Below are 22,903 nucleotides of genomic sequence, written 5' to 3'. Positions count from 1 at the left end.
TTTCTTGGATTTTCTGTTTGCACATAGTCACTTTAAGATGTTTTATTGTTCATGTTTTTGTTTTTTGTTTGTTACGGTTGCACCCGATTCAAGAGCCGAATGGCTCACAGGGCTATACCTCATAAATAAACTTTGAAACTTTGGAAACTTTGAAAACTTTGAGGATTGCTGATGTGCGTGTTGCTTTCTGCATTTCGCCTTGAGTCGTGTCCTCTTCTCACGGTTTCTGAGCACTTCCTCACCCCCCCCCCCCCCCCCCCAGGGCTCATTGCCTGAAACGTCGCCGATTATTTATTACCACATATTTTTTGTACAGTTTGAAGACTAAATTTTGGCGTTTACACCTGTCCGGATTTTCCCAGAATAGTCATCTGTGTGTGTGTGTGTGTAAATATTGAATACATTTTGCAAGCCAACTGTCCATGGCAAACCTGCAAAGTCCCCCCCCGGAATATCACACGTCCCGGTTTATCTATTCATTTACGCTTATATCTATCTGTCCGGCGCGAAATTCTGGAATAAAGCACGACTCAAGACCAGCCATGCCATCCACGCGTGACCGTCTCCTCTCCCCCGGCGTACGGTCATCTTTAATCTTATCCAGAAGTCCCCGTGGTAGCTTTAATTAATTATTTTATACGTAAGAGTTGGCAACACCCCACCGGAGACGATTTCGATTCCGCGATGCGCGCTCACGTGGTTCAAGAGAGGCCACTGAAACTTGCAATTGCATCTCTCCCCTCCTTCCCCCCTCCCCTTCTCCCCTCCTTCCCCCCTCCCCTCCTCCCCTCCTCCCCCCTCCCCTCCTCCCCCCTCCCCCCTCCCCCCCTCCCCTCCTCCCCCCCTCCCCTCCTCCCCCCTCCCCCCTCCCCTCCTCCCCTCCTCCCCCCTCCCCTCCTCCCCTCCTCCCCCCTCCCCTCCTCCCCTCCTCCCCTCCTCCCCCCACAAAGCAAACCTGTTCAACTCGCAACTCCGGGTTCACACCCTCCTCCAGGTGCTCAGCTATTGGCGCATGCCGTACCAGCCCCCCGGTGTGAGTTTGCTTACGTAAATGCGTGCGGGTGAGAGGGGGGAGTGAGGGATATGGGGGAGGGGGGGGGTGTAAGATACGCGGCGTGCAAGTTGGAATGATAGCAATGACATCCAAAGGATTAGTCGAATAAATAATGTAATTGCAGCAACCACTGCGATCGTACTGACGATGGCGATGATGATGATAGCGGCCGAGCTCGCTATAAAACGCAGCAGCGCTGCAGATGAGCGTCGCAGATTCCCCTCCCCCCCCTCACCTGAGCCTCCCCCATCACCGCCGCACCCACGCGCAGACCAATTTGTTAGCCCAATTAGACACCCAACCCCCCCGGCCCGCGGAAGCATCATTCAATCATTGTTTATTATGGGGAGCTGAATCGGGGTTTATAGATACATTTCTCCCTGGCTCGCAACGCGTTACGTTCGCTCGCCCACTCTGTGACCGCCATCAAGTTGAACATCCACGATTGTTTTCTGTCTGTCTGGCTAACGGGGATCATTTTCACGATTGGTTTTTGCACTCTCCCGATAGCCCAGTCACTCATCCATCTCACTGTCTCTCACGGGGCTATCTTTACTCTTTTTTTCTTCTTTAGACGTGACCGATCACATAGGAAAAGTAAAAAAAAAATTCCCACAATTTCCATAAATTCACTCACAATCCCACTCGATTAACTGTTTAGGAACTCGGCGACACACACAGCGTGAATCTCACTCAACTAAAGCGACAACATTTTTTAGACATTCAGAGTTTATCACTTCCAAACAGAGTTACTTTTTAATCACCCTCGAACTCTCACAACCGTCTCACACGCTCATTACATGTCTTGACTCTGTGGCACACACACACACACACTCCAATTAACTGACACACACTCACTTTCTCTGACACATTCCTCACACTCTGTCAATCTCGCTCACTCCACGACACACACCATCCTTCCCATCTGCTCTCATCATAACTCTGACCCTCTCCTCGCTCACACACTCCACCGCTCTGAACATCGTCATCATCCCACGAACGTCATGGCAATCAATCCGACGCGGCTGCGGATCCGGCTGCCGGCGCTTGCGATCTTCCTGCAGATCTCCATGATCATCCTCTTCGGGGTCTTCATCCGCTACGACGAGAACGCCGATCCCATCCTCAGCAACGAGCACAACCTCACCGGAGAACGGACCATCCAGAACGAGTTCTACTTCCGATACCCAAGTGAGTGAGCGAGTGAGCGAGTTGATGAGCGAGAGAGCATACGCGTGAGTGAGCGTACGAGTGAGTGAGCGTGCGAGTGAGTGAGTGAGCGTGCGAGTGAGTGAGTGAGCGTGCGAGTGAGTGAATGAGCGTGCGAGTGAGTGAGTGAGCGTGCGAGTGAGTGAGTGAGCGAGCGAGTGAGTGAGTGAGCGAGCGAACCAGTGGACACTCTACGTGGAGGTGATTGTTTGATTGATCGTTTGAATGATTGTCCGTTCTCTTGATCGATAGTCCGTTTGATTGATTGTACGAATTGTCTGTTTCGGTTGATCGATTGAACGGCTATGTGTTTGATTGTTGATTGCTTGTGTGTTCCGTGTGTTTGAGCGGTAGTGTAGCGGTTAGCGCTGCGCTACGAACCCGGCGACCCGGGTTCGATTCTCGCTCACGGCCAACACCAGTGACGATTATTTGAACCGGTCCTGGGCCTCCCCTAGGTCGACTCAGCCTCAAATGAGTACCTGGTGCGGTGTGTAAACATCGCCACTGGGGAGACAAAGGCGGTCGGGCGTGATGCTGGCCACCCACCCCATCGTGTGCCGTTCCGGCCTTCATAGGTGCTCGCTAACAGCACTTGCCCCTGCAGTCTGTTAAGGCTATACGGGGGATCTTTGTCTTTTGTTATTTGATGCATTGGACGACTGTGATTAATTGCATGTCTCTGTAATGATTCCATGGATCGTGTGTTCGAGTGATTGCTTGAAAAATTATCTGTCTGTGCGATTTGATTATTGCTTAGTCTGAGTGTTAGACTGGTTTACTGATGGATTGTTTGATTGGTTGTGGAATAAATTGTACCTATGCGTGCTGATCTGAATGTTGCATTGTTTGATTGCTAGCTTGTGTGTACTAGCGGGAATGGGGAAAAGGAGGAAACTACAAACTTACATTATTTTTCAAAAATTCCCAGGTTTCAGTTTTCAGTTTTGTTTATTAGGTGTAACCCTGTGAGCCATGCGGCTCTTGACTCGGGTGCAACCGCAACAAACAAAAACATGAACAAGAAACATCTTAAAGTGACTACACGCAACAGAAAAATCCTGGAAAAAAACAGCAAAGTCTTCCAGAAAAGCACCGTATTTCAACGCTGTGTTACAAAAATCCCAATGGGATGCAAGTCAAACAATAACAACCATAAAACAATGTAGATTAAACTTATCAGGCTAACTCTGTACTACAACAAACAAACATGGTTAAACCAAAACGTTTTCAAAATCACCAAAATAAAGCTATAAAAGCAATGTAACAGTGATCATAGGAACTGTGATTCAAATTTAACAATAAACGATATACATAACATGTACGACCAAACTTTGCAGCCATAGCTGGCTGCATGAGTCACTCCATAACAGCAGGAGTATCAGTAGCAGAATCAAAATATTTCAATACACCTTTATAGATCAGCACACTATAATAAAAACTCAAGATCATACTTTGCAGCGGTCATCCGGAATGATACATTTTATTTCAGGCCATTATGAATAGCAGTTGCAGCTAGGGGTGTACAATTCCTTTAGAGCAGTTTTGAGTGAAGATCTCACAGGTAGTGATCCAAGTTGCAGTTTATTGGCGATAGCATTCCAGACCCTGGGGGCATCAAAAGAAAAGGCCCTTCCTCCAGTGTTTGTACGGCAATAAGGAATGTAAAGTTGGTAAATGAGCGAAGACCTTAGGTCACATTTGTTCTTCGAAAAAGTGAGGAGATCCAGCAGGTAGTCTGCTGATTTTTTTGCAAGTACATCGTGAATAAATAAGATATGATGCACAAGCCGTCGATCATTAAGATATTTTAAGTTTGACCCAATGTAGAGACCGCAGTGATGGGTCCTATTTGGGCAGTTCAATGCAAATCTTAAGGCCGAGTGATAAATTGAGTCAAGCTTCTTCAGTAAAGTACTGGGGGCTGATTTATATACGATGTCACAGTAATCAAGTAGAGGCAGTACGGTAGCTTTTATCAATTCCAAGCGGAACATAGGGGGGAAGCAGTGCTTGTGTCGATACACAAAACCAATTTTTAATTTTGTCTTTCTACCAATATAATGAATGTGATCTTGAAAATTCAGGTCCGGCCGACTGAGCTATATAGTTATTTTTCAGAAGCCACAAGGCCAAAAATGATAGTTTAATGAAGTGGCTCATCGTGTGGAAAATTAAAGCAGCCAAAATACTCTATGTGGATGTGTCTATTCTTGGTTCTTTCGGTAAAGTTACGTCGAAGGGAAATAATAACATTTTAGCTAAAATTAGCTAAAAAAAATTTAAAATTAGCAAAAAATTATTGCTGTAGCTTTCACACCTGATGATTGCTTGTGTTGCAATCGAAACGTCGTGAGAATTTTATTATGTTTTATATTTATTATTTCCCTCCTACGTGACTTTACCGAAAGAACCAAAATATGAATCCCTGCAGTCACGAAAGCTTTACATCGAAATTTGGATGTTTCCAAATGTGGAGGGGAAACCCCGAGGACCTGGAGAAAAATCCACAAGACCCCAGGGAGAAAATACAAATTCTAAATGTACAGCAGGCTTCAGGGTTTGGATCGAACCCACGACCTCCTGCATACCAGGAAGAGGAACGGAGAAACGGGAGCAAAGGGTCAGGACCGATGAGGAGGAGATGGAGGAAGAGGCTGCATCAGGGTCTCGACGCTGGTACTGTACGGAGTAGCAGCGTCTGTTTTGACAGGGGGCGGGGAAAGGGGAGGGGTTCAGAATGGGCGTGGTCACTAATAAGTCACGTGGTTTACGGGAGGGCTTTACCTGATTGAAATATATAGCTACGCCACTGACAATAACCGGGACACTTTAAATGCCTCAGGAACGTTTACAGATTTGCCAGGACGGTTGCCTTAATACTAATCATAATATAAAGAGGACGATCCCAGTGAAAAGCAGGAAAGGTGCCAACCCAACCTCCCCCATGCGGAGACGCGAGGAATTCTATAGGACGCTTGAGTTGATTTACATACTGAAATATACCTATTTGATGATTTGCTTGGCCGATTATCCCGATGTTTGATTGCCTGAATTATTTTATTCGGATGTTGTCTGATTGCTCATCGTGAGTTGGATTGCCTCGTTGTGTGCATGTGCTTGTCCGTGCTTAGAGGCTGTTTGGGGTATTTATTTGCTCATTGTTGGAAGGGGGGAGAGAGGGAGAGGAGGAGGGGGAGGGAGGCGGTGGGGGGGGTGACAGTCGGCTCGTAAAGATGTGAATCTGACCCTTCTTGTAAAATCTCACGATCACTCCCCTCACGTTGTGAAGTCGTGTTTTGGCCTCGGGTTGACACTGGCTTTAATCCGGTCCGGAATTTGATTCGTATCAGTAACCGATAGCGCATTGTGCCGAAATCGAACACCAAACATCTCTCCTTATGTGCAATTTAATCCGGTATGGAATTTGATCGTATCAGGCCATTTCATCAAATCGTGTCCTCCTCCCTCGCCCCTCCTCCGGCTCTTCCACCATATCCTCCTCGTCCATCTCCACCTCATCCTTCCTCATCTCATCTCTCGGCCCACCTCCACCTCTTCCACCACCTCCTCCCCCATGACCTCCATCTCCGCGTTCTTCATCCTCCATCTCCACCACCTCCTCGTCCACCTCCTCTTCTTTCATCCCTCCCCCGCTCATCCTCCTCCCTCCACCTCTTCCACCACCTCCGTGACCTCGATCTCTGCCTTCTTATCCATCTCCACCATCTGCTTCTCCATCTCCTCTTACTCCCCCCCCCCCTCGCCTCTCCTCTTCACTCCACTACCTCCTTTTGATTCTCACTGCCTCCTCCTCCGAACTCATCCTCACTCCGTCCTCCACATATCCTCCACCATATCCTCCACCATATCCTCCACCATATCCTCCACCATATCCTCCACCATCTCCTCCTCATTCCTCCCGTTGTCGCCGTCGTCTTCGTGATCCTGCAGGTTTCCAGGACGTGCACGTGATGATCTTCATTGGCTTCGGCTTCCTCATGACCTTCCTCAAGCGCTACGGCTTCAGCAGCGTGGGCTTAAACTTCATGCTCGCCGCCTTCGGCATCCAGTGGGCCACGCTCATGCAGGGCTGGTTCGAGCACCTGGGTCCGGACGGCAAGATCCGAGTCGGAGTCCTCAAGTGAGGGGCTCTGCAAACACACGGACACGCAAGGACACAAAGACAAAGATCCACTCTGCCCCCTTCCGTATAGCCCAGGTGTTCGGCAAGCAATTTAACATCAGGGGGGCATTTCTTTCGAATTCGGTGCAAAAAAACTAAAAGTCAACTTTCAATATTTCAAGACCCTCAATGGATGCGAATAATGTCACGGGGCAGTCTTTGAAAAGCCGCGACCTGCTACTGTGGAGTGAGTGAGTGAGAGGAGTGGTGGCACAGTGGTTAACGTCACGGTGGCGAGACGTTAACTAGCTCGCCTCGTATGCAGGAAGTCGTGGATTCGAGTCTGACCCTTACGCCTGCTATATGTTTAGGGTTTGCGTGTTTCTCCCCGTGGTCGCGTGGATTTTTTATCCGGGTCCTCTAGTTCCTCCGGGTTTTATCAACCACATTTAGAAGCAACATGCGTTTCGCTTGGTTGGCTGCTATAAATTAAAACATGATGAGTCACTTCGTTGAGCCATCATTTGTGGTTAGGTCGCTTCTGAAAAAAAAATCTATATAGCTCAGTGGGGTCTAACCTGGTAAAAAAAATGTTTTATATAGCTTAGCGCTGCAGGGCGCTACGAACCTGGTGAGCCGAGTTCGATTCATGACCCGACAGCGGTGGTGATGATCTGAACCGGTCTGTCCTGGGGCCTCTTCCCCCTCATCAGGTTCGACTCAGCCGTACAATGAGTAATGTTCATTAAGTGTAATCGTTTTGATATTCACGACAACAGCCCCTTGTGTGCGTGCTGTGTGTGTGTCATTTTATTTAATGGCCACGTGTGAGATACCGAGGGTAGCAGCAGGGTCACCTGACCGTGCAAGTGAAGAAGCACGTGACAGATGCGTTTGAATCGTGTGATTGTGTTTTTTTATTTTTAATTAACGACTACACACGCGTGCGACTAATCCCACGCAATCTCACGGTTACTGGGCAATACTAAAAAACCCAAAAAGTGGCCCCCTCCAAAAGTGCCCTCCCCAATGTCACGGAGTTGCCAATTCGTGCCTTGGCTCGTCGACTGTGCGTACGAGAGAGCGAGAGAGAGAGCGAGAGAGCGAACGAGATTAACCGGGTGCGTTGGCGATGACGGTGATGGATTCATTTTGAGGTTTTTTTTGCTTGTTTGCATTACCAGACAGACAGGCAAACTGTGGCGGGGAGTTTGTTCTAAGGCTTTGTTGCACCGATTGCCATTGGCTCCATTGCTGTAATTTGTATTTATTTATTTAACTATTTTGTTTTGCTTTCATCATGTCGGTGACCCAGCCCCCCGTAGTGCAAATCAGACGCATCCTGGCACTCTGGATATCTCAACCGCTAAACCAAAACCACTTGAACCTGTGCTTGAGCCACACGAGGAGTTCGATGTGTGTACGTTGAACTTCTTTCGCACACGCGCACGTCGCCACCGGCGATGATGAGAGGGGTGCATCCGGACACGTGGAGTGCTGCACGCTCCCGGTGCCGCGATTGTGCGCGAAGTCAAATTAGAGACCGCCGAGCAAACTGCTGTAGCGGCTGCCACCGTTTTGCGTCTTCACGCCGAGATGTGGTTGAAGTAGGGGCGGGTGGGGGGCGGGTGGGGGGCGGGTGGGGGGCGGGTGGGGGGCGGGTGGGGGGCGGGTGGGGGGCGGGTGGGGGGCGGGTGGGGGGCGGGTGGGGGGCGGGTGGGGGGCGGGTGGGGGCCGGGTGGGGGCCGGGTGGGGGGCGGGTGGGGGGCGGGTGGGGGGCGGGGGGGAGGAGGGGGCAGACCAGGGGGGTATTGATGGGGTTGGCGGGGGGGGGCATTGTACCGACGTTCGAATGACAAATACCACGGGGATCACGTGAGTGGAGTCGCGATGGCGTCACAGTCGTGCGCGTCATCCGGGGATCTCGCAGCCACTCGAGGAGCTACATTTCACACCGATTGATCGATATTGGCTCGTGATGATGACTATGGGGACGATGAGGATGATGATGATTGTGCTGCTGTTGATGATGATGGTAATGATGATATTGAAGGTGGTGATGGCGTTGTTGATAATGACGATGATTGACGGCGATGATGATGATGTTGATGCTGCTTCAACGATGATCGTGACATTGGCGGTCACAAAGATCACAGTGAATGATGATTATGACGATGTTCATGTTGACGACGTGTTTCTCGTTTCCACTGAGCACGATTAACGCTTATGATGATCATGATGTTGATTGATGACGATGATGTTGATTGATGACGATGGCGTGTCTCTGATGACGGTAGACTGACGATGACGACATTGATTACAGCAATTATGCTGATAACGTTGTATGAACGTTAAACTTCTTTCGCACTGCACATCGCCAAACGCGCTAATCGGAGGTGCGGGGGAAGGACAACAAACTAATCGCAAGAAGCAGATCTAAAATAAATGAGTTTGTCAATCTGGATTCAAAAGTGCACAGCTCCCAGTGGCTTCCATATACTGGAAGGAAGAGCGTTCCAGACGGCCACAGAAGCGCATCTGAAAGCGCGCGATGCAGTGACCGTCTCTGTTCAACGGTTGACCAAAAGCCGCTGCTGTGAGGATGATTGGAGTTCGCTTGACGATTTATGATGATGATGACGACGATGATGATGACGATGGTGCCGGCTTTCCACTCAGCATGATCAACGCGGACTTCTGCACGGCGTCCGTGCTGATCGCGTTCGGGGCCGTGCTGGGTAAGACCACCCCGGTGCAGATGCTCTTCATGGCCATCTTCCAAGTCACCCTTTTCGCCGTCAACGAGTTCATCATCCTGCACCCGCTCCACGTGAGTCTCTGACGGCCCCAGTCCTCGCTTCCAGTCCGTTACTCAATTGTGTGTGTATTTATATCAGCGCAAGCCTCCGGTAGAATCACGTGACTCACGAGTGCTCACCCCCACCCTGGAACCCCTCCCCCTCTTCCCCACCAAATGTGACAACAGGCGCTGCTCCGTGCGGCTCACTCCTGCTTGCTCCTTCCTTCTGTCTCTCTCTCCATCTCCCCCCTCCGTCATCATCATCATCACATCCTCTCTCATCATCATTTGGGGTGTAATTGTTCACACTTGGAAAGATTTTGGACTCTGACTCCAGCGCACGATTGTCCAAGTCTCGGCGAATGAAGTCACAGGGAATTTGAACATCCACCGTGAACGGTGCATTATCATGTTTCACGGTTCTCATGCACTCATGATATTGACCGGGGCAGCCGCTGGGTTTCGAACCGCGAACCTCTGCAAAACAAGCCGGGAGGGGGCGAATGCGCTCGCACCGGGCCACGTCACCACGCGATGACATCGCCGCTATTATTGTTGTTGCTATAAAGTGACGCTATTGGCTGGGCACTGCGGTGGCAAGATGTTAATTACCTCGCCTGGTATACAGGAGGTCGTGGATTCGATCTTGACCCTGACGCCTGTAGAGTTTGGAGTTTGCGTGTCTCGCTCACCCCGTGGTGGTGTGGATTTTTCTCCGGGTCCTCCGGTCTTTCCCTCCCCATTTAAAATAAACATAATTTGACTGTTACACATTTCCACATTATAACCAACTCTGTTGAGCTATTATTTGCGGCCAGGCTGCTTCTGAAACAAAGCTACACAACTGAGTGGGACCTACCTGCTAAAATAAAACAACAGCTGAGAGTTCAAGTAGTTTATAGTATCATGGTGCGTTGTTGTTGTTGTTGTAGCTGTTGTCATCGCTGTTGTTGTTGTTGTGGTGCAGTGCAACGATGCCGGCGGCTCGATGACGATCCACACGTTCGGCTGCTACTTCGGACTCGCCGTGTCGCGCGTGCTCTACCGCCCGGGACTCAAGGATGGGCACCCCAAGAACGGCTCCGTCTACCACTCGGACCTCTTCGCGATGATCGGTGCGCTTTTGCCAGGACGACCAACACTCCATCCCAGACAGGGCAGAAACAGTTGAGAGTCTTGCTCGACGCCCATGAGCGGTGATTTCACAAACCCTCAATTTGTATGTTGCAGTGATTTCACAAACCCTCAATTCCGCCTCCACGGTGGTCGATTACTTACTGGCTGCCACGTGCGGCAGCAAAGCCACAACCACCGTCACCGCCCTGGCAAAACGATGATAATGATATCTTTTCGCCGCCAAAAAAAAAGACAAAGATCTCCCCGCGTGTAGCATTAACAGACTGTTGGGGAAAGTGCTGTTAGCGAACACCTTTTGAAGACTGGCACAGCCCACGAGGGGGTGAGTGGCCAGCACCACGCTCGGCCGCCTTTGTCTCCCCAGTGCTAGCGATATTTACACACCGCACCAGGTACTCATTTGAGGCTGATGTCGACCTAGGGGAGGCCCAGGACCGGTTCATATAATTGTCACTGGTGTTGGCCGTGAGCGGGAATCGAACTCGGATCGCTGGGTTCATAGCTCTGCTACACTACCGCTCACCACCACCACCACCATCATCTAGCACCACTCATCTCCACCACTACCCCGTATATCCGGGGTAGCACAGTTTGCTACTTACGGTGTGAAAAAGTTCAACACACATTTACATACATGTTGAACTTCTTTCGCACCGTACGTAGCCAACCATGCTAATGAGTCCCAATTCTGTAGTCCTTCCCTCCCTCTCATCCCAGCTGACCTGTGTGACTCCACCGCCACCACCCTCATCTACCACCACCACCACCACCACATCCACCACTACCTGCAACCTCCCTTCCTCGTTCACTCTCATCCCAGCTGACCTGTGTGACTCCACCACCACCACCCTCATCTACCACCACCACCACCACATCCACCACTACCCGCGACCTCCCTTCCTCGCTCCCTCTCATCCCAGCTCACGTGTGCGACTCCACCGCCCAACAGGCACTCTCTACCTGTGGATGTACTGGCCGAGCTTCAACTCGGCGATCTCGGTGACGGGTGCCGACCAGCACCGCGCGGCCATCAACACCTACTACGCACTGACGGCGTGCGTCCTGGCCACCGTGGCCATGTCGAGCCTCCTGGACAAGCGCGGGCGGCTCGACATGGTTAGTCGCGAACCCCTGGGCGGTGGGGGGGGGATGGAGAGATGTGGCAGACAGGGCTAAAATGAAAACGATGTTTAAATTTGTTTTATCTTAATGTTTACTTCTTTTTTATATTTGTATTTATATTATATATTACCAGTTAAGGCCCATGGAGTTATATATATATATGTAGTTTAGCTCCTTTTCAGAAGCGAGCTGGCTATCGCGAATGATAGCTCAACTGAATTGGCTGACACATTATGCGGAAAGTTATGGAAGCCATTAGGAAACCACTCAGCAGCGACTGTGAGATGGAAAATTTGTTTCCGTAGAGCTGCTCTTTGTATTTGGTTTGTCGCCGTTTCCCCGCACCTCCAATTAGCACGGGTGTCTACGTATGGCGCGAAAGAAGTCCAACATGCATATTTACGGACAGCTGAAATAACCCGAGTCTATGTCTCTACGTACCTTGATGTAACGGGGCATTTCCGTTTCCATGCAAGGTCCACATCCAGAACGCGACGCTGGCGGGGGGAGTGGCGATGGGCACGGCCGGGGAAATGATGATCACGGCATACGGAGCTCTAATCGTGGGCTTCGTCACCGGCATCGTCTCCACGTTGGGCTACAAGTATCTCACTGTGAGTTATCATCAGCACCTCCAGCATCATCATCGTTCTCAGCAGCAGTAGCAGCAGCATTGCTAATAGCAGCGGCATCATCATTACTATCGACATTAGCATCATTATCACTGTCATCATCACTATCAGCAACACCATCATCACTATCAGCAGCAGCAGTAAACTTTTCACTGTCAGCAACATCATCACTATCAGCAGCAGCATCACTATCAGCAGCATCATCATCACTATGAGCAGCAGCAGTATCGTCATCATCACAATCGTTAACAGCATCATCTTCATCACCAGCAACATCATCATTGTTAGTAGCATCATAATAAAGTTACAAGTGGTATGAACAACAAATCGATACATTTATTTCACATTTATGTAATTTTGATGCTTTAACGTTAATCGTTAAATCAACATCTTATATTGTCCCTCACTTCATCTATCCACCTACTCCTCCTTCATCTACTCCTTCCTAATCCATGTCTCCATCCTCTCCACCCCCTCCTCCTCTGCCCTTTATAACCCGGCAGCCCTTCATGGCCTCGAAGCTGAAGATACAGGACACGTGCGGGATCCACAACCTGCACGGCATGCCGGGGATCATCGGGGGTATCACCGGAGCCATCACCGCCGCCACCGCGCCGACCAGCGGCACCTATGGCGAGCGGTGAGAGCCTTTGCGATTTCCCCCCCACCCCCCAATCATCCGGTGCACGAGTGTGATAAGACAATAACAACAAGTGCTCAAGTGTTGTTTTTCTACTGATTTCTGTTTGGTTTTTGCCGTACATTGTTTTTATTATGGTACTTTGTCTTCGCTTTTGTCACTTGTGTGACCCAGGTCACTGTAAAACTAAACTATGAACTATTTGTTTATTTGATCAGATTAGGCACCACTTGGCTACATAGCTGAGCAGCCAAATGCTCTGAACGCATGATTCTAAAATGGAGAGGGAAATTCCAGAAGACCCAGATAAAAATCCACTCGGCCACGGGCAGAACATGCAAACTCCGTATGTACAGGCATCAGGGTCGAGATAGAACTCACGACCTCCTGTATACCAGGCAAGGTAGTTAACATCTCGTCATTCTTGCACATGAGACTCCTACTCTGGTCTCTTGAGTTCCTTTCAGCTGGTTACAACAAAATAAACTTGATATTTGAGCTCTCTCACTCATTCACTAATTTATTTACTAACTCATGCAAATGAGATTTGGACTTTAGCAGGCCCCCTGTGTGTAAATCGGACGGCCATCTTACCTGGGGGGTCTGGGCTACGGTAATTAATGGATCAATAGAAATAGGATTCGAGATAGAGAGATTAGTTCAGTAAACTTATTAATACTGTTACGTACAGATTCACAACACTTGAATATATACGTTAAAAGTATGATTTTATATTTTCAATACAAAAATAATATATAGGTTTTGAAATAGTATTTATTTCATATGTAACTTCGACTAAACATAACTCCCTCCCCAGGCAAGATGGCGTTCTTATTTGCATAACAAAATGGCGTCCTACCCTTATCTATTCCATTCTAGCTCCTGCTCGCCCTCACTCCCGTATGCACCCGCAGTGTGGAGAGCCACTTGTTGTTGCTGCTGATGGTGCTGCTGATGGTTCTGCCACTGATGCCACTGCTGATGCTGTTGTTGTTGGCAATTGTGGTGTGTGGGGGTGGTAAAACGTCAAGTCACAAAGGCACCTTGTGCGATATGCAGGTTGAGTGATTCTGTGAGCCGTCGATTAGCTTGCCAGGTAAACAACAGGGTGCCACGGAGAGGTCACTGAGAAGTCATCACGGACCGGCAGCTTCTTGATATCAAAACAGTATTTCCCTTGTTTGGAGTTCGAGTTCAAAATTCTGGTTGGTGGTTGACGCAGCTCACCAGTAACCAACTTTGTGGGGAAGTCAGCAGTTGTCGTCGTCCTATGGGTAAGAGACTCGCCCCCGCCGTAAGGATGTGGATTGTCACCACTGGCTCAGGCGGGGCTCTAGACATGAGATGAGCAACAACACATAAATGGTCATTTGGAGCAGGGAATCGCTTAAACTTATCTCTCAGGCGTGTTGGAGTTCGTCGATTGGAATGTCCCCGTGTGGTGGGCTAAAGCGTGGGTCTGGCCAGCATGAAAGAGACCTTTCAGGCAGCAGTGGCGTGAGCCTAGTTCTGTCAGAATCAGAATCGGAATATTTATTTGAACTGGAAGAATCCAAAGAGCCAAGGCCGTAGTCATGGAGTCAACATTGGGGGGGACCAAATCTTCCAGGGGGTCTGGGGTCCCCCCCCCCCCCCCCCAGAAAAAAAAAATCTAGATTTTACAACTAATTTCATGCCATTTCCTGCCTAAAATATAAAAAAATTCACTAACACATAGGATGGACTTTTTTTTTTACAATAATGTCTAATAGTATATTTTATTACATTGCTCTGTTTTTTTTCTTTTTAAACCTTTTCTTGTTTCATTGTATGCAATGGCAGAGATTAGGGATTAATAAAGTACAAACATAACCACAATCATATAAATAGAAATCTATTTTATAGCAATATATTGGGGGGGACATTTTGAGCATATTTGAATATTGGGGGGGGGGGGATGTGTCCCCCCCCCCCCCCCCAATATATATTATAATTACGACCTTGCAATGGGCTATGAAGCTCCTTTTCAGGTATGTCCAGCAGGGGTAAGAATGTTACAACATGTCAGGGCGGCTCCTTTACCTTCATCTTTAGCCAAGTCCCTCCCAAAAGCCTCCGCGTGTCCCCCACATTTTAAACCTTTTTTGTTAGAAATTAAAAGGCGAATTCTTTAACCCTCGAAACGAGAAAGAGGGGTTTATTCACGTTTAAATTCACATGAGAGTACCAGGGTAAATGTCTTTAACTGCTGAGGGTCGGGGTGGGGGGGTTGGTGTGACCTAGGTCACAAGTCATGAGTTGCAAACAGCTCGTCATCAATTCCATAGGTCTTTGGTGCCCTCCGGTCAGAATAAGCCCTTCACTCAGTGAGATGAGATTGATTAAAATAAGTGACATTCCTCATTCAATTTCGTTTTAAAGCTTTCGTGACTGCAGGGATTCATATTCTTGGTTCTTTCGGTAAAGTCACGTAGAAGGGAAATAATAAAATAATACAAATCAAACATAATACAATTCTCACGATGTTTCAGCCACAACACAAGCAGCCGTCCTCGGGTGAAGAAATAGAGCTGTCGGAAAGACAGCGTCCTAATGAACACTGCTAAGCTTGGCAGCGTATTTTCCGACAGCTCTGTTTCTTCACCTGAGGACGGCTGCTTGTGTTGTGGCCGAAACGTCGTGATAATTTTATTTCATTATGCTTTATTTGTATTATCTTATTATTTCCCTTCTATGTGACTTTACCGAAAGAACCAAGAATATGCCTCATTCACACACAAAGATAAATTCTTGGAGCAAGTGCTGTTAGCGAGCACCTATGAAGGCCGAAACGGCACACGAGGGGATGAGTGGCCAGCAACCACGCCGGACCGCCTTTGTCTCCCCGGTGGTGACCTTAACAGACCGCAACAGGTACTAATTTGAAGGCTGAGTCGACCTAGGGGAGGTCCAGGACGGATTCAGATAATCGTCACTGGAGTTGGCCGTGAGCGGGAATCAAACTGGGTCTCCGGATTAGTAGCATAGCGTGCTAACCGTTGCACTACCACAAACACACACTCACAGACGAACAGATAATATCAGTAATAATAAGTGTATTCATAAAGTACCTGATTGGAAGGATTTCAAAGCACTGTACAATACACAGCGGCAGACATCAGAACGATACCTCATGAAACGAATGAATGGAAAATTTAATTAACTAAATGCTGAATTCCATCTAGTAAATTAATTAAAAGTCGGATAAAGCTGAAGTGTCTTGTGATGTCAGGTTTCACGCTTAATTTGGTGTAACCAGGTGAGACCTCAAAAAGACTGGGACAGAGTCTCATGTGCATGAGTTAGTGAATGAGTGAGTGGGTGAGTGAATGAACGAGTGAATGAGTTCAAGTGGATTTTGGTGTAACCAGGTGAAAACTTCAAGAGACCTGCACACAGTCTCCTGTGGATGATTTAGTGAATGAGTGAGGTGGGTTAATGAATGAGTTGAATTTTGATTTAAAGCTTTCGTGACTGCAGGGATTCATATTCTTGGTTCTCTCGGTAAAGTCACGTGACTTTTATAACAGGCGCATTCTCTGTTAGAACGGGGTGCAGCGGTTCGCTTCTGCGCGCGCGCGCGCAAAAAGTAGTCCTGCGTTGCATTGCGAACACCGTAATGCGCCGTTCGCTATGCAGCACGAGACTACTTTTTGGCCTTTTTTTTTCTTCTTCTTTATTTTGATTTATTTTAACCGCCCCGCGTTGTTTGCGTCGCAGGCTCACGGATACGTTTTCCGTCCTGACCAATCATCCCGAGAGGCTGTTGGGGGGCTTCCAAATGGCCGGCACCCTCGTGGCCATCGCGATGGGGATCGTGGGTGGAACAATCGTGGGTGAGTTTTGGTGTCGAGCACCAGGAACCCCCACCCCGTGCCCATCAATGAGTGTGCGACGTCGACCGAAAGTAGTCCCAACACCGCAGTATAACGTTGCACGCTCACTTATTTTTTGAAAATAATTTTTTTCGATCAGATTTTTCTTTCTGCGTGCGTTTCGTTTGTTGTTTTCCCCCCGCGCGTCCGATGAGCGCGATTGGCTACGTACGGTGGTGCGAAAGAAGTTCAACGTACACACATTGTACACACGTCAGAAGCGGAAGAAGGCAAACGGCATCGAAGCATTCCACAATTGCGGACTTAAAACGAACAAAGAAACTTAACAATGCAACTGTGTGGCAAAATTACATTCAACACTTAAACTCTCGCGACTGTGATCGGAGAGTCAATTCAAATGAAGACAGAGGAGGCAGGATTGGAGAGATGCTACAAGACGAGATGTTGGTGGTTCCAAACACTTTGGGGCATATGCGTGAAAGAAAAAAAACTTCTTGATCCAATCTTGATTTGAAGCTTTCGTGACTGCAGGAATCCATATTCCTTGGTTCTTTCGGTAAAGTCACGTAGGTAGAAATGAAATAAAATAGAACATCTCACGACGTTTCGATCGCAACACAAGCGGTCGTCATCAGGCATCCAAATTGTGTCGACGCGTTACGCATAAGCATCGTCGTCATCATAATCATCGTCGTGGTCAGCCATGGTCAATCCACTGCCGGATGAAGGTGGAATCTGTGCCCGTTGTGATCGCGCAGGGTTCATCCTGAAGCTGCCGATCTGGGACTACCCAGAGGACGAGGAGTGCTATGAGGACGAGCACTACTGGGAGGTGGGCTCCCCACACGCACAGAACGCGTCAACCGATGGCGCGTGTGTAAAACACGTGGCCGCGTGTGTGCGCGCACTTGCCGGCCGGTTAGATTTTGAGCGAGGCGGCCCGAGTTCGATTCTCGCTCACGACCAACACCGGTGACGATTATCTGAACCGGTCCTGGGCCTCCCCTGGGTCGACTCGGCTTCAAATGAGTACCTGGTGCGATGTGTAAACATTGTCACTGGGGAGACAAATGCGGTCGGGCGTGGTGTTGGCCACCCACCCCTTTGTTGTGTGCCGTGCTGGCATTCATAGGTGCTCGCTAGCAGCACTTGCCCCTCCAGTCTGTTAAGGCTATACGGGGAGTCTTTGTCTTTGTACTTGCTGGTTAGCGCGCTGCGCCACTAATCCGCCGGCCCGAGTTCGATTCCCGCTCACGGCCAACACCAGTGATGATTATCTGAACCAGTCCTGGGCCTCCCCTAGTTCGACTCGGCTTCAAATGAGTACCCGGTGCGATGTGTAAACACCGTCACTGGGGAGACAAAGGCGGCCGGGCATGGTTGCTGGCCACCCACCCCCCCGTGTGCCGTGCCGGCTTTCATAGGTGCTCGCTGATGGCACTTGCCCCAACAGTCTGTTTAGGCTATACGAGGGATATTTGTCTTTGTGCGTTCATACGTGTGTGCACTCGCCGTCTCAAAGTCTGTGATAAGCTGTGCGGTCGATCTTTGCTGTTGTGTGCACACTTGCCCCAAACAGTCTGTTTACGCCATACGGGGGGGGGGGGAACCTTTGCCTTTATGCCACTTTCCAGGTGCCAGAGAGCGACGAGGAGTCGACGCCCGCGGTGTCGCCGCAGCCGCCACCCAAACACAACAACGAGCAGGACTTCAACATGACCATCGAGAACGCCAAGGCGGCCGCATAGTGTGTGGTGGGAAGGGGGCGGGCGGGCGGGCGGCGGGGGTGGTGTAGACGCTGTTCAACAACCCCGGGGTGGCCCTCCACCGACACAGATCGCCACCCACCACCTCCTCCTCCTCCACCACCACCGCGCACGTGCCGCACTGTCATGGCGCAGTGCATCACCCGCGAGCACGGCCTTGGCACGTGTCGCTCAACACTTCTCGGCTCCACGGTAAAGACTCGAGAAGGGTGGCACGTGATCTGCTAAAACCGAGACTGGAGGTCTTCTTCTTCATCATCATCACAATTCTGGCGAATCGCCCGATGAAGTCGGCTGTCGGTGTTGTAATCACGAGCGAAGCGTCACAGTTCTCGAAATGTGAATGTGGTGGGTTTACTCTGCCAACGCGCCGGTGTGCTGAACTAGTAACTCGTTGACCACGTTCTGTTTACGTGACAAACCTTACTAGTTGGCTGTGTCGGGTGGTGGCAGGTTTAACGACACATTTATATTTCCTGATGATGCTATTTGTAATTATTGGCGACACGTCGTACTCGAATTGTAAAATGCAGTGGGTTTACTCTCCAACACAACCGGTGTGCTGTACTAGTAACGAATTGGCCACGTTCTGTTTACGTGACAAACCTTACTAGTTGGCTGTGCCGGGTGGTGGCGGGTTTAACGACGCATCTATAATTACGAGATATAACCCCCAAAAAATTACTTTATTATGGATAATATTGGTCGCGAAAGCCTACGTATATAACTGACTGGTAGTAGTTGCAATGGTAGTGACGGTGGTGGTGGAGGCTATGCTGCTGCTTGCTGCGCGTGGCTGCCTGAGATCCGGCTCTCTGAAGGCAGCAGCGAGGGGTCGGTGGGTCACCGCACACACCAATGTTGTCAAACTCCCTTGCCGTGGGTGTCAAGGAGGAGCCTGCCTTACAGCGAATTAAATACTTCAACTGTGTGGGATAGAGCGTTGTCCCCTCACAGGCGTGGGATTTACTCCGGGGTGCTGCGGTTTCCTGCCACGTGTAAGGCCTCCATTTTAATTGACAAACACCTTAATGTGTTTAGGATCGCAGAGCTTTATGGGAAATTACACCTCACGCGCCTGTAGCTTGCTCGCAGTCACGTGCCATCTATATGCTGCAGTCTTAAAAGACTAAAGTAATTTTTATGCTCCGTGGAATAATCGTGCGCGCTATGAATTGCATTGTAATTATGATTATTATTATTTTTAACTATCACGTGGCGAGTGGGTGAGATGGGAGAGAGACGATCATTTTTTCCGGGTCCCAAGCCCAAGACGGACGCGGCTGAAAACGAATTCCTTCGCGGAACCCATTGCCAGTGGCATCGCTTCTCTTCGTAAAGTCTGTGTATCATACAACAACAACAACAACCACAACAGCTCAATCTCAACACGTTCCTCAATAACACCGCATGGCCTTAAAAGGGAACTAAAATGTATAATGGGCGACGCTGAGGGCAGTGGTCCATCACAAGGCAATGCCGTATCAGCGAATAATTTGTGTAAAAACACAAGGTCAGTTTTAGACTTCGTGTGAGTGAGTGAGTGGCATTGACCACTTGCCCCAACAGTCTGTAACAGGCTATACGAAGGCATTTTGTCTTTGTGTGTATGGAGGGGGGGGTGCCGTGGTTAGCGCGCTACGCAACGAACCCGGCGACACGAGTTCGATTCCCGCTCATGGTCTTGGGCCTCTGCTAGGTGAAGATGAGAGGGGGAGAGGTAGGAGAGTGCGTGCAGGGGAGTAGAGTGAGATGAGAGGGGAGTAGAGTGAGATGGGACGGGGGAGATAGGAGAGTTACTGGAAGATCGTGAAGACGTTGAGAGTGAAATTGATGCAGGACCGGATTGGGAGCCAGTGGAGGGACACCCCCCCCCCCGCCCCCTCCCCAGACAGAGATCTCCAAACTCGACTTCAGAGCGCTTCGGGTCCCAAAGCCATGAGCAGTCGTCGCGAGGTCGGAGCATAAATCTTCCTTCAGCAGGGATCGAACCGGGAACTTCCCCGCTCGTGGTTACTGCCAGAAGCCCCAAGGGCGCGGCAGGTGACGACCTCGGGGCAGGAACAAAATGTACTTTTTTTTTTGACGTCCGGAGTTGTTTTGATGTGCCGAGATGTATTGCCTTGTTGATGTTTTATTTGGTTTGTCTTCGTTTCTCAACATCCGCGGAACTAACAAGCCGCGAGACGACGCGACACGCGTCGCTCCGTGCACCACAATAAACACATTGTCCTGCGGAGGGAGCTGGTAGGAACGTTGGGTTGCTCGGTCAATGGCCAGGGTCAACGGCGGCGTGGTGTATTCCGTAAATATAGCCGACTGAGGGCGGGCACAAGCCGGCGTGAGTAGGTTAAACGTTGAGTTTTATTAGGGCACCACGGGGTGACCAGCCCCTCCCCACCCAACTCCACCCCCCAACCCCTTCCCACCCTCCCCACCCAGCCCCTCCCTGCACGACGGACAGACACAATAATCCCCTGTGGGCTAGTGTAACCAGGAGGTTCCTACCAGTATAATATTAATATATATATTATTAATACTGTTATACTTACTTTGCACTTCATTATATTACTTAATATTATTAAGTATTAAATTATACTCATATATTCCACGCATACAAAAACATTATACTTAATATTATTATACCTACTATAATCACCCAGGAATGTCCTTAACGCTCGTGACGTCACTACACATTGACCAGCCCCCCTCATTAATATTCATGAGCAGGTGACGTCACTCCAGATCGAACAGCTCCCTTCATCTATATAAAAGGGAAATTTGTGATTGTGTGTGTCTGTTCAAAATGTTTTAGCGTTATTCCCGACATGCAACAAACTTGAAATTTGCCATGTGGGTACTTTCCAGACTGTACACCATGCAATAATTATAAAAATACACTTTTGTATTTTTTGGGGGGGGGGGGGGAGGGGGGGGGCGCAATAATGCATATATTTTGCACGGCAAGTGAGCTGTGACGTCACATCTGTGATGTCACCCGCATGCGGAAGCGTAACGCAGTGTGCCTGCTGACGTCACGCACCCCCCCCCCCCCCACAAACCCTCCACGAGTAAAGTGTCATACAAATGTGTTGCAGGTCTAAGGCGTTCTTTGCGCAGCATTCGTTTATTATTTGAGTCGTTTACTGCCGTACGCAACCTGAAAGTTGTATGAGTCTGCTGCAAGCGCGTGTATGTGTACCTATGGATGCGCGTGTGTATGTGTGTGTGTGGGGAGCGGTGGTGTAGTGGTTAGCGCGCTGCGCTAAGAACCCGGCGACCCGAGTTCGATTCCCCCTCACGGCCACCACCGGTGACGATTATTTTAAGCGCTCCGTGGGCCTCCCCTAGGTCGACTGGTTAATATATATTTTAATACTTTGTGTATACCACCAAGGTAAATTTTAGACGTTGTCTTTTATTAAGTAATATTAGTATCATATTAATATATTCATTCTAATAAATAATTAAGTATAATTAATCGATGCATTGCACTTCAGTTGAGGGCATTCCACGCACACGCTCCAGCAAAAACCAGCCGCAACAAACATTTTCACTTTCATCCACCCATATCGATCGCTCCTCTGTGGACAGCAAGGCCGTAATTATAATATATATTGAGGGGGGGGGGGAACACATCCCCCCTCAATATATATTCAAATATGCTCAAAATGTCCCCTCCAATATATTGATATATGTAAATAAAAGAAACGATTTGCTAAACCTTGGTCACAATATCTGGACTTGTCTTCATATAAATCAATGCATATATTTATGTTAATATGATTGTGGTTATGGTTGTACTTTATTATGGTTGTACTTTATTAATCCCTAATCTCTGCCATTACATACAATGAAACAAGAAATGGTAAAAAGTAAAAACAGAGCAATATAATACAATACACTATTAGACATTATTGTAAAAAATTTAATAAAAAGTCCATCCCATGTGTTAGAAAATGTTTCAATATTTTAGGCAGGAAATTAGCTTTCAAATTTAGATATTTTTTCTGGGTTGGGACCCCCAGACACCCTGGAAGATTTGGTCCACCCCAATGTTGACTCCATGGCTACGGACTTAGTGCACGGTGGTTTTGTAAATTCTGTATTCGAGTGCGTGAACCTCTGGGGTGACTTCTCCCTCTTCGCTGGCCTCATCGGAGGCGGCCATCTCGCGTGACAAACCAGCGTTGCTTGTTTACCAGATGTTGTTGGTGCGAGATCGCCCCCCCCCTCCGCCTCAACTCCCCCTTCTCTCTCTCTGTCTTTCTGCTCTGAACGACCGAGTCCCTGTCGGACGCGAAGAAGCACCGGCGTTGAATTAAAGCCGCATTGTGATTGATGAACCGCTGTTGGGCGTTCTGTTTCCTGTTGTGTGTGCAACAACAACAACAATAATCGTCCATCATAATGAGGCGCACATCCGGTCTATATGAAGATAAAAGCGCAGTCCTGCGTTTGCTTGCTTGCGCCACTGCTGATCGAAGGGCCTCTACGAAACGAGGCTCGCGGTGGCTAGGAGATGTTAACTACCTCGCCTGGTAGACAGGAGATCGTGGGTTC

The 22,903-nt window shown here is 49.0% G+C and overlaps 1 protein-coding gene across 1 annotated transcript; it reads left to right on the top strand.

The window, feature by feature from the left end:
- Positions 1-1,295: 1,295 nt before the first annotated feature.
- LOC133346682 (ammonium transporter Rh type C-like) lies at positions 1,296-22,664 on the top strand. Its single transcript, XM_061558470.1, has 10 exons — positions 1,296-2,245; positions 6,218-6,407; positions 9,069-9,219; positions 10,157-10,304; positions 11,276-11,442; positions 11,925-12,062; positions 12,584-12,720; positions 16,459-16,574; positions 17,333-17,406; positions 18,209-22,664. Exons 1-10 carry the CDS (start codon positions 2,059-2,061, stop codon positions 18,320-18,322), a joined length of 1,422 nt encoding a protein of 473 aa, XP_061414454.1. The 5' UTR covers positions 1,296-2,058; the 3' UTR covers positions 18,323-22,664.
- Positions 22,665-22,903: the final 239 nt, after the last annotated feature.

This window comes from Lethenteron reissneri, chromosome 24 (assembly GCF_015708825.2).
Source record: "Lethenteron reissneri isolate LAM-NWPU_2019-01 chromosome 24, ASM1570882v1, whole genome shotgun sequence".
In the NCBI taxonomy this organism is placed as follows: domain Eukaryota; kingdom Metazoa; phylum Chordata; class Hyperoartia; order Petromyzontiformes; family Petromyzontidae; genus Lethenteron; species Lethenteron reissneri.
This window is presented reverse-complemented; position numbering and strand designations above follow the sequence as displayed.